Source organism: Pelodiscus sinensis, chromosome 27 (genome assembly GCF_049634645.1).
Source record: "Pelodiscus sinensis isolate JC-2024 chromosome 27, ASM4963464v1, whole genome shotgun sequence".
Classification (NCBI taxonomy): domain Eukaryota; kingdom Metazoa; phylum Chordata; order Testudines; family Trionychidae; genus Pelodiscus; species Pelodiscus sinensis.
This window is the reverse complement of record NC_134737.1, coordinates 12,851,990-12,865,881: the sequence shown is the minus strand read 5'-3', so window position 1 is coordinate 12,865,881 and position 13,892 is coordinate 12,851,990. Positions and strand designations below refer to the sequence as shown.

At 43.9% G+C, this 13,892-nt stretch overlaps 1 protein-coding gene across 2 annotated transcripts in view; it reads left to right on the top strand.

Annotated features, from left to right (window-relative positions):
• SLC26A8 (solute carrier family 26 member 8) overlaps positions 1-13,892 on the top strand; it is a 34,918-nt gene that overhangs the window by 9,574 nt on the left and 11,452 nt on the right. For both annotated transcript variants that reach the window (XM_075910171.1, XM_075910170.1), the window contains exons 5-12: positions 5,080-5,255; positions 6,597-6,761; positions 7,222-7,371; positions 8,642-8,724; positions 9,407-9,554; positions 10,460-10,573; positions 12,076-12,153; positions 13,126-13,221. In XM_075910171.1, the coding sequence (XP_075766286.1) occupies positions 5,080-5,255; positions 6,597-6,761; positions 7,222-7,371; positions 8,642-8,724; positions 9,407-9,554; positions 10,460-10,573; positions 12,076-12,153; positions 13,126-13,221 (1,010 nt within the window). The remainder of the gene's footprint in view (positions 1-5,079; positions 5,256-6,596; positions 6,762-7,221; positions 7,372-8,641; positions 8,725-9,406; positions 9,555-10,459; positions 10,574-12,075; positions 12,154-13,125; positions 13,222-13,892) is intronic.

Below are 13,892 nucleotides of genomic sequence, written 5' to 3'. Positions count from 1 at the left end.
ACTGAGTATGTGGGGTGGAGCAGGGAATGAGGTGTCAGGCCTCTGCTATCTTCTTTTACTGGCTTGGCCATTGCCACTGACTCATTGTGGCCTTTAACAAGTCATTTAAAATTTCTATGCCTCTGTTTCCTCATCAGTAAAATAGGCACAATAATATTTAAGTTCCTCATGAGCGTGTTTTGAGAATGAACTAATATTTGTGATCCATTGAGAATGGCACCCATCTAAGAGGAAAATCTTTCTTCGTGATGTTGTGTTGGTTCTACAGATCCCTGCTGTGTGATTGTTTGTCATGTAATATGACAACAGAACCAGTTTCAAAGTGATTAGCTAGTGAGAGAATGTGCACATGCTCTTATAGTGATAGAAATGTAGCCGTGTTAGTCTCCATTGGTAAGTTTTACTCCTCTCTATGAATTGGGTCTCCGGGACTTATGGGGTCATGTGCAGAGTTGTCATTAGAGCGTGTGGGAGGTGCCTATACCTATCTTTGTCTCATCTCATCTTACTTGTCAGTATGGTCTTGTCCAGTCACCTGCGTAGGTTTTGGTTCCAGTTCTGTACTGACTTGTGTGATCTTGAGCACATCACTTAGGATTCAACTGTGCACTACTGTGTTTGCCAGTCAGGGGCAACCTAGGCTAGTGAGTGGGTCTCATGAGGGGCCTTCCTTCATCTCAGTGGACTGCAAGATTGTCAAAACCAAGACGCTGTCTCAGGAATAGGGTAGTTTTGCTCACAGCACTTGAGCACCTAGAATTTGTAAGGGTGTGCCAACTGAACCGCTTTTACACCCTTGGCGCCTTGAAGAGGCAGCGCGTGAGGAGTCTGGGATCAGCTGGAATACCCAGCTGTTCCCCAGCTCTGCGTTACGCTGCCCCTTTGAAGTGCCAATCCGGCGCTTCAAAGGAGCAGCAGAACCTGAAGCTGGGGATCAGCTGGGCACTCCAGCTGATCCCTGGCTCCTAATGCGCTGCCCCTTTGAAGCACCGGAGTGGCACTTCAAAGGGGCAGTGCAGCATTAATGCCTGCAGTTAACACATTAAAAAATTAATGCATTAATCCTGCGTTGCATTAAACGGGGGTGTTATCGCAGATCAGTTGACAGCCCTAGTCTAGTAGTAAGTTCATAGGGTTTCCTCACATAGTTTGGTTTTGAGTTTAGACTATGAATCTTAGATCTTTTGTTTCTCCCTTTAATCAGATGAGAGAGAAAAGAGTCAGGATTCAGGATTTCTTACCCAGACTAAATATTACTATGAAGAAGGTTTCTCTGGATCTTGACCTAAGAAAGAATCCTTTGATCTCTTGGAAAAAGATTCTGTTTCTGTTATGCCAAGCAGCTCTTTCAGATTCCTACCTATGAAGTCCTTGAATCCAAGAGAAAAGGATTATATCACATGATTATTGGAGGTTTTCCTGGAATTGAACTTGGCCATAGATCTTTCAACCCTGAGGACAAGAAGTCTGAGTTCCTTGTGAATAAAGCACTTAGGTTCTCTAGAAGACCTGGGCACTCATTAGATTCACTTCTACTTCTGACAAGAAGACAACCCAGTAAATGGGAAAAGTAGCATCCAGAATTTGTGCACGACTATCCTGAATATGTAGAGATTAGGCAAAAGATTGTTTTGATTATGTCTCTGTGCAGACAGCACCATGGAGTTTATGGGTTGAGAGGTCCTACAGATTCCTCAGATCCTTTGATTTAGATCCCAGGAATCTGAGTTTGATGACTGTGATAGACTTCCATATTTGGGATTTGTAGGGAAAACAACATGGACAATGTTCCCTTTAATCTTTTCCATCCATGTGCAGAATACATTTTTATGTGCACTGAGGCATATGCAAATGTGCACCACCAACAGAAACACAAACCTAGCTGTGGGGGCTCTGCTAATCAGCTGAGCAGCATTTGAATTTCTCCTGAGCAGCTGCAGAGCACCCATCTTGCAAAGAACACTGGAAGAAGAAAAAGGGGTTATTTACAAAAGTAGCTTTCGATCTCTTACATGCTGCTTGTGCAAAGCTACACAACTCACTTTCTTCCACCTCCCCTTGAAACTAGAGATGAACTGTGAGGTCAACAGGGAATGGTTCTAAAATAATAGAGTAGCGGGAAGGGCACACAGACACACACACTCTTGAAGGCTGACTGCTTTGAAATGGACATCTCTGTCTGAGTGGCAGGACAGGCCACCTCCAAGTGGCTTGACAGAGGCAATATATTTGAAGATCAGCAGTTAATTTGGGTAATAAGTAACCTCTTTTTACTCCTTTTCTCTGCTGGGGATTTCTCCTTTGAGATTTCTCCTAGCTGATTGTTTGTGGATAGAAGTCTCTCTACTGAATCCAGAAGCTGGAATACTACAAGTAAAGACTGAGCAGAAACCAGTGAACCCATTATATTACAAAGGGCAAACTGGACATGAACCATTGCCCCATTGGTCAAAGGCCTAAGGGTCTTTGGTCAGAGACAAGTCTGCCGTAATGTAAATGGTAAAATGGTGAATAGCCAGTGGATCGCAATAAGTGGGTAAAGGGTGCCCTCTAGCTTTTGAGCCAGAACTACACTTCCTTCTTCTGCTAACTTCTTTCACATTCACTCTTCAGTCTGTATGACCGTGGGGTGAGCACCCATTTAAAGTCTGTATTGAAATAATCTTTAGTCGTGCATCTGGGCAACTTGATAGATCATGTGAGGTGGAGCAGATGGAGTCTGCTCTTGGTTGATCATCATATATTTGGGAATTTAGAGTGAGTGAGACAGAGTGGATCGATTTAAATCAAGGCCATTTAAATCACCAAAAATCATTGATTTAAATCAAATTACCAAAAAAGCTAAAACTGACTTGCAATTAATTTTGGAGTAAGCTCCATTGAACTTACTGGCACGTCTGTTTTTTGAGAAAACAAGTATAGAATGGGGTTCCCTTGGAAAAGTTTAGTTATGCTGAAATAAAATAAGGAATAGACTTATGGCATCACTATTATGGTCTGTGGCCATGATGTTCCAAAATAAGGGACACGTATAATGCAATATAAGAAAACGACACTCAGTGGCAACTGTCAGCTCTACATTTCTCTTACTGCTGCTTTCTGTATTGTATGCTTAAGGGGCAGATTATAAACTTTGTTAACTAATTAATCAAGTCATAAGGATTAGATAAGCTAAACTTTTTTTTTTTTTTGGCTACATGCAACACAGCAAGCAACTTGGGAATTTACTTTTAAAATCACACTTATACTAAAAGGCATAGAGAAAGTTTTGAAGAACGAATGATACAGTGCAAAGTGAACTATTTAAGTTATTAACCAATTGATCCACTCAGCCACATCCACATCTTCGTCTACATCGGGGTGGGCAATAATTTTTGAAGGCGGGGGGAGGGGCACTCCCAAGAATTTGGGAAGTGGTTGAGGGCTGTATTCTTCCATATTAATGGAGGAGGTGAGGGGGTATGGGCTGGAGGTTGGATGCAGAAGGGAGTTTGGGGTAAGGGACTGGGGTACAGGAGGGCCTGTGGGGCTGGGAGGGAGTTTGGGTGAAGAAGGCAGTTGTGACCTGGGTTAGGGGATTAGGGTGCAGGGGTTCGGGTTGTGACTTTGGGCAAAAGACAGCTGTGACCTGGGGAAGGGGACTAGGGGGGTGGAGAGTTTGGGTTTGGGGACCTAGGGCAGGGGACTGGGTTGCAGGGGTTTGGGTTGTGACCTGCGGCATGGGATTGGGGTGCAAGATCTGAGAGGGGCTATGGGGGAAAGAAGGGAGCAAAGAGTTTGGGTTGTGACCTGGGGCAGGGTATGGAGTACAGAGTCTGGGAGGGGAAATGGGGACAGAAGGGGAACAGAGGGTTTAGGTTATGTGGGGAAGGAGGGCAAAGGGTTGGAGTGTCAGAAACAGGCTGTGACTGGGGGACTTATCTGCTTGACTCCCAGCCAGCAGCCTTCCCAAGCAGACTCTCTGCCTGCCCTTTCCCGCCCCGGCTGCAAGGGCCATGTGGTGTTTGAACAGTTACGAACATGAGGGAAGGGTTCTTCCTAAGCTGCCTGTTGACAACAGCCGCATTTCTCAGAAGGCATGAAGGGCAGGCAGGGAATCTGCCCGAGTTTCCCCACTGCATCTGCAGGCCAGATCTGGTGGCTTGGTGGGCCGAATCCGGCCCGTGGGAGGGTATTTTTCCCAGGCCCGATCCCATCATTTTCTCCCAATAAGCAGCTTTTCTTTTGATGTTTCCTTCTTGCAACTAGGTCCTGCATCTTCTTCTGGCACTGCTCACACTTGACACATTTTCCTTTTTTACCCAGGGAATGAATTTCTTCACAATATTCCCAGATAGGACTCTGATGCCCAGAAGCCATGACAGTTTTTCTGTGGCAAAAGTGTTGGGGAATATAGGAAGCTGCGTGTGCGCTGAATAATGCCTTCCCCTTTTCTTTCCAGTCCACCCCATTGTTCCTTTCTAGTCTGCCTCCATCCTTTCCTATATACTGTCTCTCTGACTTTAAGACAGTGTCTTAACTAATTCCTCTGCTGTGCTTGGCCAACGTCCATCACCACATAAGCACAGAACAAAAACAATCCTATCAAGAATGTGTCTCTGCACATTACTGTTTAGTCTGCTGAGGAACTGAAATTGGAAGCCCAGAACCTTGAAGAAGCAAGAGCTAGTAGTTAGTTTGGACAGACTTGAGCCACTAATTCCTTTTTATGAGACTGTAAGTGTATGTATAGCATTTTTGTGATACATTTAATCATAACTGTAATTTTTAAATACAAATTAGTATTTTACTGATGTTTTTAAAAAATAAAAAACAGATTTAAATAAAAAACAATTTAAATACAATCCCCTTTTTTATTCAAAAAAAATCATTGATTTTTATCCATTCTGGAGTAAGAATCAGTATTTGAGACTTGATTCAACACACGATTTTATACAACTTTTAAAAGGTGTATGTTTGTGAGTGTATATACATCCACACGTACATATACATGCTCTTCTAGTGAATGGGTGAGAGTGAAAGATGGACTTGTGGCTGCAGGAAATCATGCAACCTTCATTTTCTGTTCTCTGGTCACAGGTTCATTTAGCATCCTGAATGCAATGGTGGCAGATGTTCTGAAGACTTTGAATTTCAGCCCTGTATTGATGGCTAATGGTACCTTTGCCAATTTCTCAGATGCAAATTTTATGAAGAGTTACATGGAAGCCTTGACACTTACTGCATCAACAACATTTCTGACTGGTATCATCCAGGTATGAGTTGTATTCATTTTAGCTCCCTATGGATATGGCCCACCTCACTAGTGGTGAGAAAGTTTAACCTCTTGGTAGCTCTAGTTCTCTGGTTTGTACCATGTCCACCTTGAACCAGAGAACTAGAGCTTGTTTGGAAGAGATCTTCCAGAAAAGCTTATTTTGAAAGAGAGCATCCTCATGCAAAAAGCACAACAAAATTGCAATGTGCTATTTTGAAAGATAGCGTCCACACGGATTGGATGCTATCTCGCACTTAAGGCCACCCAGAACCAGTTCAGGCAGGGCATTGGGGGGGGGGCTATTGACGGAACTCCCATGCCCATCCTTGCCCCTGACCACTGGACAGGAAGTTGCGCTCAGGGAAGAAAGTGCTGGCTTCCAGCTTGTGGCACAGTTTACGGATATCTTCGTTGGCTGGTCAGAGAAGATGCACAACGCCCATGTCTTCCACAACTCCAGGCTGTACCACAAGCTGGAAGCCAGCACTTTCTTCCCTGAGCGCAACATCATGGCCTACTGCCTAATGCCATTGCTTATTCTGAAGCCATACACCAGCCACCTGGACCAGACCAAGGACCACTTCAGTGGCTGCCTGGGCAGGGCCCGCATGAATGCGCCTTCAGGCCCAGACGACAGGCACCGTGAGCTGCACTGTGGCTGGAGGCTCTGAGGGATGGCTTTCTGCAGCAAGCCCTGTTCCCTGTGTCTGCAACTTTAAGAGCTGCCAGGGAACAGGAATATAGAGTTGTGATGAGTGTGGATGGAGTGGCCAGCAGGGCACCTGTAAGATTTCCTGGAGGCCTCTTTTTTCAAAATAACTCCCTATTCTGCATCCACACACGTCCTCTTCCAGAAAAGGGCTTATTCCTTGTGCCAGATTCCCACCACCTTCTATTTACAGAGCTTAAGTTTTTCCAGCAGCAAATTCAGCTACCTGCTTGGGGAGCACACACAGCTACTCTCTAGATCCTCTCCTTCACTTCCCCCTGGCTGCCTTATCTAGCCCGCTGGCTAATGAGGCCTACGGCTGCTTCCCATTAGCCCTTCAGGCCTGGGCTTGCTCAGCTGGCTGTAAATGGCCTTTTCAGCCAGGCTGTAGTGGCAGAGCTCTGGTGTAGCCAGCAGTCTGTCACGCTGTACAAAGTGGGTGAGAAATGCCTAGCAGGCTGTTTTGTAGCATTTACATGCATTGTGCAACAAGTACAACTAAGCACACAGAGTGTAAGGCAGGGGAGAGTCTGGTGTTTGGAGAGGCTCCAAAGGAGCGGATCACTTTGGTGACTGGGCTCACTCCTTTTCATGCCACCTCTCCTCATTCCATGCTTGTCTTCCTTACAGTTGCTTTTAGGCTGCTTCTGCCTGGGATTTGTCACAACTTATCTGCCACAGACCCTCATTGATGCTTACCTTACTGCAGCAGCGCTGCACGTCATCGTTTCCCAGTTCTCCTTCATCTTTGGGATCGTGATCAACTTCCATATGGGCCCCCTGGCCATTTTTTACGTGAGTAAGCTGAAAGCTTGGTTCAGAGAAGTGCCTGCCTCTTGGAGGGGAAGGGGATGAACAGCTTCTGAAATTAAGACCGTTTCAGGATAAGTACTGAGAAACGCATGCCTCAATAATAGCTATGTTCACCCTTCCTGGGAGGGTGCATTATACAGGGTGTACGGATTTTTTGGAAGCTTGTAGAAGAATAGAGCTGGACAAAATATATTGTCCTCTACTCACTTTAGAAAATACGGTGAGAAGCATAAAGCCATACTTGTGCTGCTGTTTTCTGTATTGCTGTCTATAGAAAACGTGTGTACAATTTTGCTGTGTTCTCAGTAGCTCTCTCTCTCCTCCTATTAAAGGGCCTATCTGTTCAGATTCAAGTCATTCATTATCATCCTGTTAGACACTTGTCAATGTGAAAAAGTTACAATATCTCCTTCTCATCCACTCTGTGATGTTTCCCTTTCAGAACCTGTTTCAGTACTGCATTGCGCTGCCGAAGGCTAATTCCACCAGTATATTGCTATTTCTGGTTGGCCTAGTCATGCTGAGGGTCAGCAATTGTATCAAAATAACTTACAAGCACAGCCCTGTTGCATTCCCTATGGAATTTCTCCTGGTAAGTGTTCTCCATATGTCCACTATGATAACTAAAATTAACAGAAACCAGCAAAGTCTCTCTATATGAAAAACACCTTGTTCTGGTGGTTAGGGCATGGAGCTGTGAGCCAGGAACTCTCATGTCCCATTATCTGCTCTGCCTCTAATTTGCTTTGAATAATTCACTTAATTTCTGTTTCAGTTCCTCCTGTGCCTCTCCCCATGATATAAAATACCCTTACCTCTTGAGGATGCTGGGAGGAATAACTAATGTCTGTCAAGGGCTATGTAAATACAAAGTATTGCTCAGAGATAGGTCCGAACTAAAACATCAGTTCTACACTCTGGATCAGAGTTTAAACTTCTTACCTTTGTTCATTGTGAGCAAAATTAGAACCGTGCATCTAAACACTCATGGGGGTTTCTAAATATGGGTCTGAATTTGGACTTCCCAAGATGTTGAGAGTGTTCACACTCATTCTGTTCCAGAGAGAGAGGATCTAACTGTGAGTTCAGATTTTTTTGTTGACATCTTTCATTTACTTTTTATCTTTCTCTTTTTCTTCTCCCGCGTCTTTTTATTAATGATCAAAAATATTAAATGTAAAAATTAGTTCAGAAAAGCCTGAAAGTAATACTGGCCATTTTGTTGGGCCAGGAGTCTGAAAGTTCAGTGGTTCAAAGGTACTTTCTCCAAAAAATATGGTACATAGAGTCCAACTCCAATTCACTTCATTGGAAGTGGAGGCTGTTCAGCACCTTGTAGAACAGAGTCCATTTCCAACAATGGCCATGAGGGAACCCAGGTTCAGAGACTGTAAACTAGTTTCTATCCTGGTGAAAAAAAACGTTAACACTTTAGTGTTCCAAAATTACCAAGTAGGTAAGAAAATTGATTATAATACCTACATTGATTGTAATGCCACAGCACAATCAGAGTCACTTGTAAGAAGCTCAGGCGTGCCCGTAGCAATATATTTTATTTAAAAGAACATTTTACAGGTTATTTCATGGTTCTCTCATATTTCCACTCAGAGAAAAAAAATCTGTCGATAGCGCCTGTAATTATTCCTGTGTAATTTTGAACACTCCCTTGTTAAATTATGATAGAATTGTTTAAGAGCAAGTGTTTGGCTTTCTCCTCATCTTCCATTACCACAAACTAGAAATTGCTTTTCTTACAGAATATTTCTTAAGAAAGCATTTTGTAACATTTATGAATAGACATGTATGACTATTTTGCTCCTCCAAAATGTTACTCTTTATAAGTTTCCTGTTTTCTTTCCCAGATTATCACAATCACCATTATTGCTAACCATGTGCATCTGCATGCCGAATCCAGTATGGTTGTGGCCAAAATGGTTCCACACAGGTAGGCAATCTACAGTTATGAATGAGAGTTTAATGATATATATCTTTCAGTCTCCTGAAATCTGACTTTAGATGGTGACTTAAAAATGAAGATTCCTTTAGCCCATTGCCAACAATACTGTGGATGGCCCTGTAACGAACACTGTTAATTCAAATTCATCATCTAAATCAGTGGTGGGCAGCCACTGGAGTTCTGTGTGTGACATTTTATTTACCAGGGCCCACACGAAGGGTTGCCAGATTCTGCTGGTTTTCATCCACATAGTGTTTTTTCCTACCAGTATTACAAAGTAAGAAGCACGTAACTTAGGGTACATGAAGTGAGGTGCGTGCATGCTGACTGCACACGAGATTGAGAGCCATGTGCTCCCTGTGCAACCAATCACAGCACTGCTACACTTCAATCAACACAACTTGCTTATTCTAGCTACACAAGTACAATGATCAAAACTGCCTTATTTCAGGAGACTGTCTTGGTTATAACAATCTTGTGATCTAGTCACTCATGCAGCCCATTTACTAGCCATTCATCAAGGAATTCTCATGAGATGGCAGTGAGCACCCCAACAAGATTCAGAGCATCCCCTGAAGGGTGCTAAATGTCATCAGCTGAGGTCCTGAACAAGGGGCCTGTACATCAGGCGCAGAAGAAGATTAAGACAATTTATTCTCTGCTATTCCAGGTTTCTGCCTCCTACGCTTCCAGACTTATCAAATTTAAGCAGCATTGTAGCCCATGCCTTCTCCCTGGCTATTGTAAGCTATTTCCTTCTCATTTTTGTGGGAAAGAAGTATGCTTGTATTCACAACTACAACATCTCCAGCAACCAGGTAAAAAGACATGCTTCCTAGAACATCCAAACTGGAATGACTCATCACTAACCAAAACCACTAACTAGCTGGGAGTGTGGTGGGAGTCCTAGGGGCAGAGCAGAAATGCAGCATCTGAAGAAAGATAAATGTGAATAGTGGGAGGGAGGGGGGAGGTAAGGCTGGGCTAAAATAACTTCTACAACCTGACCTCTGTATATTCCTGGTTGAGGATGCACCCCCAACTTATGCCAGTGAATTTTGGAACCTGTTCAGAGAGCTGTGCCTACTGATAAGGCTCCACAGCATCCAAACATTAATAGCTAAGGTTATAAAAAAGGCAGAAAAGCCACATTTCCTTCCTTTCTGTAGCCACCTGTTGGTGTAAGGATCTTTTCTGTCTGGAGTGATGAGACAGGAAATCTTTGACCCCAAACTCCATTATTTCTAGTGCACTATAGCTGGTAACTAACAACTTTGTGCCATTTCAAATTCACCTTGTTATGGAGGCATTAAGATTTCATTAGGATGGAACTAAGGCAGTTAGGAAGTCAGGGTGACTTCTTGTAGCTTTCAGGGATGAATACAAATGGAATGTCACTTGCACCCAGGGTTTGCATAGGTGCATTTGCTGTGCATGTTAACTGGGGTGTCATTCAGGGTGCTAGAGTTCATGCTCAGAGGACTCTTTTAGAAGAAGGAATAAAAGTTGTTGAGGCCAGAGCATCACGTATGGACATGTGGTACCATGAAAGGGAACACCCTCACAAGCACTGCTTTCCAGACAGTTCCCAAAGCTTAGCAGTGCAGGGGGACATCCAATAAGTGGGAACATAATGAAATATCATTCCTAAAAAAGCCACAGTTCCTATGATCAGTAATGAGTTTGGGGGTTGTGTGGTTTTTGCTTTGTTTGTGTTTTACAGGAACTCATGGCTGTGGGGCTATGCAATGTCTTCAGTTCATTTTTCAAAAGCTTTGCCATCAGCTGTGCTATTTCTGGGACTGTCATTCAGGAGAAGACAGGTGGAAAAACACAGGCAAGTTGGGTTGGTTTTATGAGCTGCAACACTTGATCATAAGGTCAAGCTTCCAGATTCTCATCTAGGATCAGTATAATTCCATTAAGACATGATTTTCCTCTCAACAATTTACAGATTTCTGTAAACACCACATTTCACAGTTATGCCTGTGCAATGTTAATTCCATCCCCTGAAGCCCCTGTAAAGTTGTTAATTATATAATCACATACTACTGTATTTGTCACAGTATCTCTAGCCATCTGCACAAACATCTACATTTGCTGCTTCTACTATGCTAAGACATGTTAGTGATGGTCTTGCAATCAGAGGCATAGGGTTTCCTTTGTCCTTTCCTTACTTGAAGGAGGTCTCAAATCTTGCTGCTTTTGTACCCTTTGTAGGCAAACAGTCCTGCAGCTGAAAAGGCGAATATGTCTGAGTGGTATGCAATGTCACCAAACTCTTTCCAAATCTTATGAGTGGGATGAAGCCAGTGGTCTCCAACCTTTTAAAGCACGAGATCGCTTTTTGAATTTAAGTGCAATCCAGGATCTACCTCAAATATAAATACCCTGGCCCCGCCTCCTTCCCTCCCCGTCTCCGAGGTCACACCCCTGTTCACTCCATTCTCCCTCTCTTGCCCATCCTCACTCACTTTCATCAGGCTGGGGCAGAGGGTTGGGGCGCAGGCTCTGGTCTTGGATTTAAGGGATCTGAAGTGTGAGAGGGGCTCTGAGCTGCTCTTGGGGCAGGCAGTTGGGCTGTAGGAGGGGTTCTAGGAGCAGGCTCAGGGATGGTGTTTGGATGCAGGGATGCTCGGGGCTTGGAGAGTAGGAGGGGGTTCATGACTGGGGTAGGAGTTCGGAATGTGGGCTCCAGCTGGACACTGCTAACCTCAGGTGGCTCCTGGTTGGTGATGCAGTGGGGCTAAGGCAGGCTTACCCCTGCCCTGGCCCTGCACCACTCCCTAAAGTAGCCAGCACACTCCATCCCAAGTCCTGTTGGGCCCCTTCTTTGCTTTGTGGATACAGAGTGGGGAGGGGGCACCCTGACATCAGCACCCCCCCTCTTCTCCCTTCCCTGCCCTGCACAGAAAGCAGGAGGTTCCCCAAGGGAGGGGCAGCTAAAAGGCAAAGGGCAGGAGATGAGCAGCTGTGGTGGGAGGGGCAGCTGAAGTGCCGGCACTTGATCACCTCTTGGCCAAACCGGTCAGGATCCCCTGTCAGAGGCTCCAAGATCTACCAGTAGATCCCGATCGACTGGTTGATGACCGCTGGATTAGGCCAAGGGGATGAGAAGCACAAGAAAAGCTGGATCTTTCAGGGTACAGGGTGTGACACAGTAATAGGACTTTTGAAGTCCTGTGTCCCATTGTAGCATGAAATCCAGCATTAGTATCTTTCCTCAGTCAGATGTGCTGCTGGTGGCTGTACAACCTTTGATATTTCCGAGGAACTCAGCGGAGGAGCAAGACATGGTCAGCTCTGGAATGCATCTCTTAACGCAATATTTCTGTTCAGTTTGCAGCACTAATTGGAGCATCCATCATGTTAGTGGTTGTGCTGAAACTAGGACACTTTTTCCAATCTCTGCCTAATGTAAGTGAATGTGAAACAGTGTAAGTAGACTGCTCCCATAATGAAGCATAATACAGAAGTTTTCCAGAATGCATCCAGTATTACACTACAGTTAATGGTTTCAAAGCAAAATCACAGATCAAAATCCCTAAAATATATGGGGCTGAAAATCCAGATAGAAAATTTTGTATCTTTGGCCCATTTCTGGATGTTTAGAAAGAGTTTTATCTCTACCTCACGCATAAAAGAAACTTCATAGCTAGAATCTATCATTTAAAAAAAAGATTTCACTTGTTATCTTAGTCACCTATCTTGGAAGCTCTTAGAGCTTGTCTACACTATGGGTACGTGTACACTAGCCCCCTAGTTCGCACTAGGGAGGCTAATGAGGGCGACCAAAATTGCTAATGAAGCGCAGGATTTAAATATCCTGCGCTTGATTAGCATATTCCTGGCCGGTCGCCATTTTGGAAACTGACTAGTCCAAAGTAACTGCCCGCATCTACACGTGGCAGAGAAGCGCGATTCCAAGATAAACCCCTAAGTTCGAATTAACAGTTAAACCTCAATGAGGTAACACGGGCAGTTACTTCTCCCCCAGTCATGCAACACAGTCCTTTTAACAGCAGAATTTCTGTGGGTCGGTGTGGCCCTCCCTTAGTGTTTCAAGATGCATAAGGCTATTTGCAGTGGTTTATTAAAGAGTACTGCAGTGGAAGGGAACACACAGCATTTCAACAGACAGTGCAGTTACTTTTGCAAACATTCCTGTGAAACTAGACAAGAGATTATACACAAATTCAATAGGGATTTACAGATCAGAAGAAAATTATTAGCCATATGCAGTCATGGTAATGATTGAAATCTAGGTATTTTAACACCTTAACTTAGCAATTTATCTAGCTATGGTCAAGGTATCCATTGCATAGTATGTTTAGATTCCAATAAAGAATTAACAGGAGAATAAATACTATTTTTCTTTGAGTCTCATAGGCTGTACTTGCTGCTATTGTAATGGTCAACATGTTCCCATTTCTTGAGAAATTTATGGACATCCCCACCCTGTGGAGACAGGATAAGTCTCATTTTGTAAGTGTGATAGACTCACACAGAGTCTGGGGGGGTGCTTTTCCAGGAGATTACAGAGCAAATAATTAAGCTGCTCTTGGATAGATGGTTCCCCGGGCCACAGGTTGCAGCTGTTTGATTCAGCAAAACAATTTTACAAATTAACTTGCAGCTACTTCAGTATGAGCAGAATTGCTTATTGGCTCAAAACGTTAGCGGAGGCAAACTGATGTACTATGTGGGTGACTTCAGGTTAGCAGAGCTGGATGTTTACAAGCGCTCTTAGCAAAACAGTTCTCACCCAAACCAGCCCATGCCCTGTTTCACGGCTACATTGCTCTGTATGTTTTTTTAAAAAGAACAAATCTATTTAAGAAAGTTTCTCCCAAAACAGAATATCTTTAATGGAAAGCAAGAAAAAAATCAACAAACGAAAAACAAAAATTGAGTTAACCACCTGAGCAATGCTGGGTCAGTCGTCTAATGATAATATAATAATACATCCAGTCTGATACTGCTGCCCAGAAGAGTTCAACTGAAAAGCCAATAGGGCCTGTACCTTAGGTCTGCCAAAGGGAAACCATCTCAGGTCCAGCCATCAGTCCCAGATGCAGCTGAATTATTGGTTTGATTGAGTGAATGCTGCTGTCTTTGGTGACTGAGATAGAGCAGGTTACATGGGTGCACTGTTT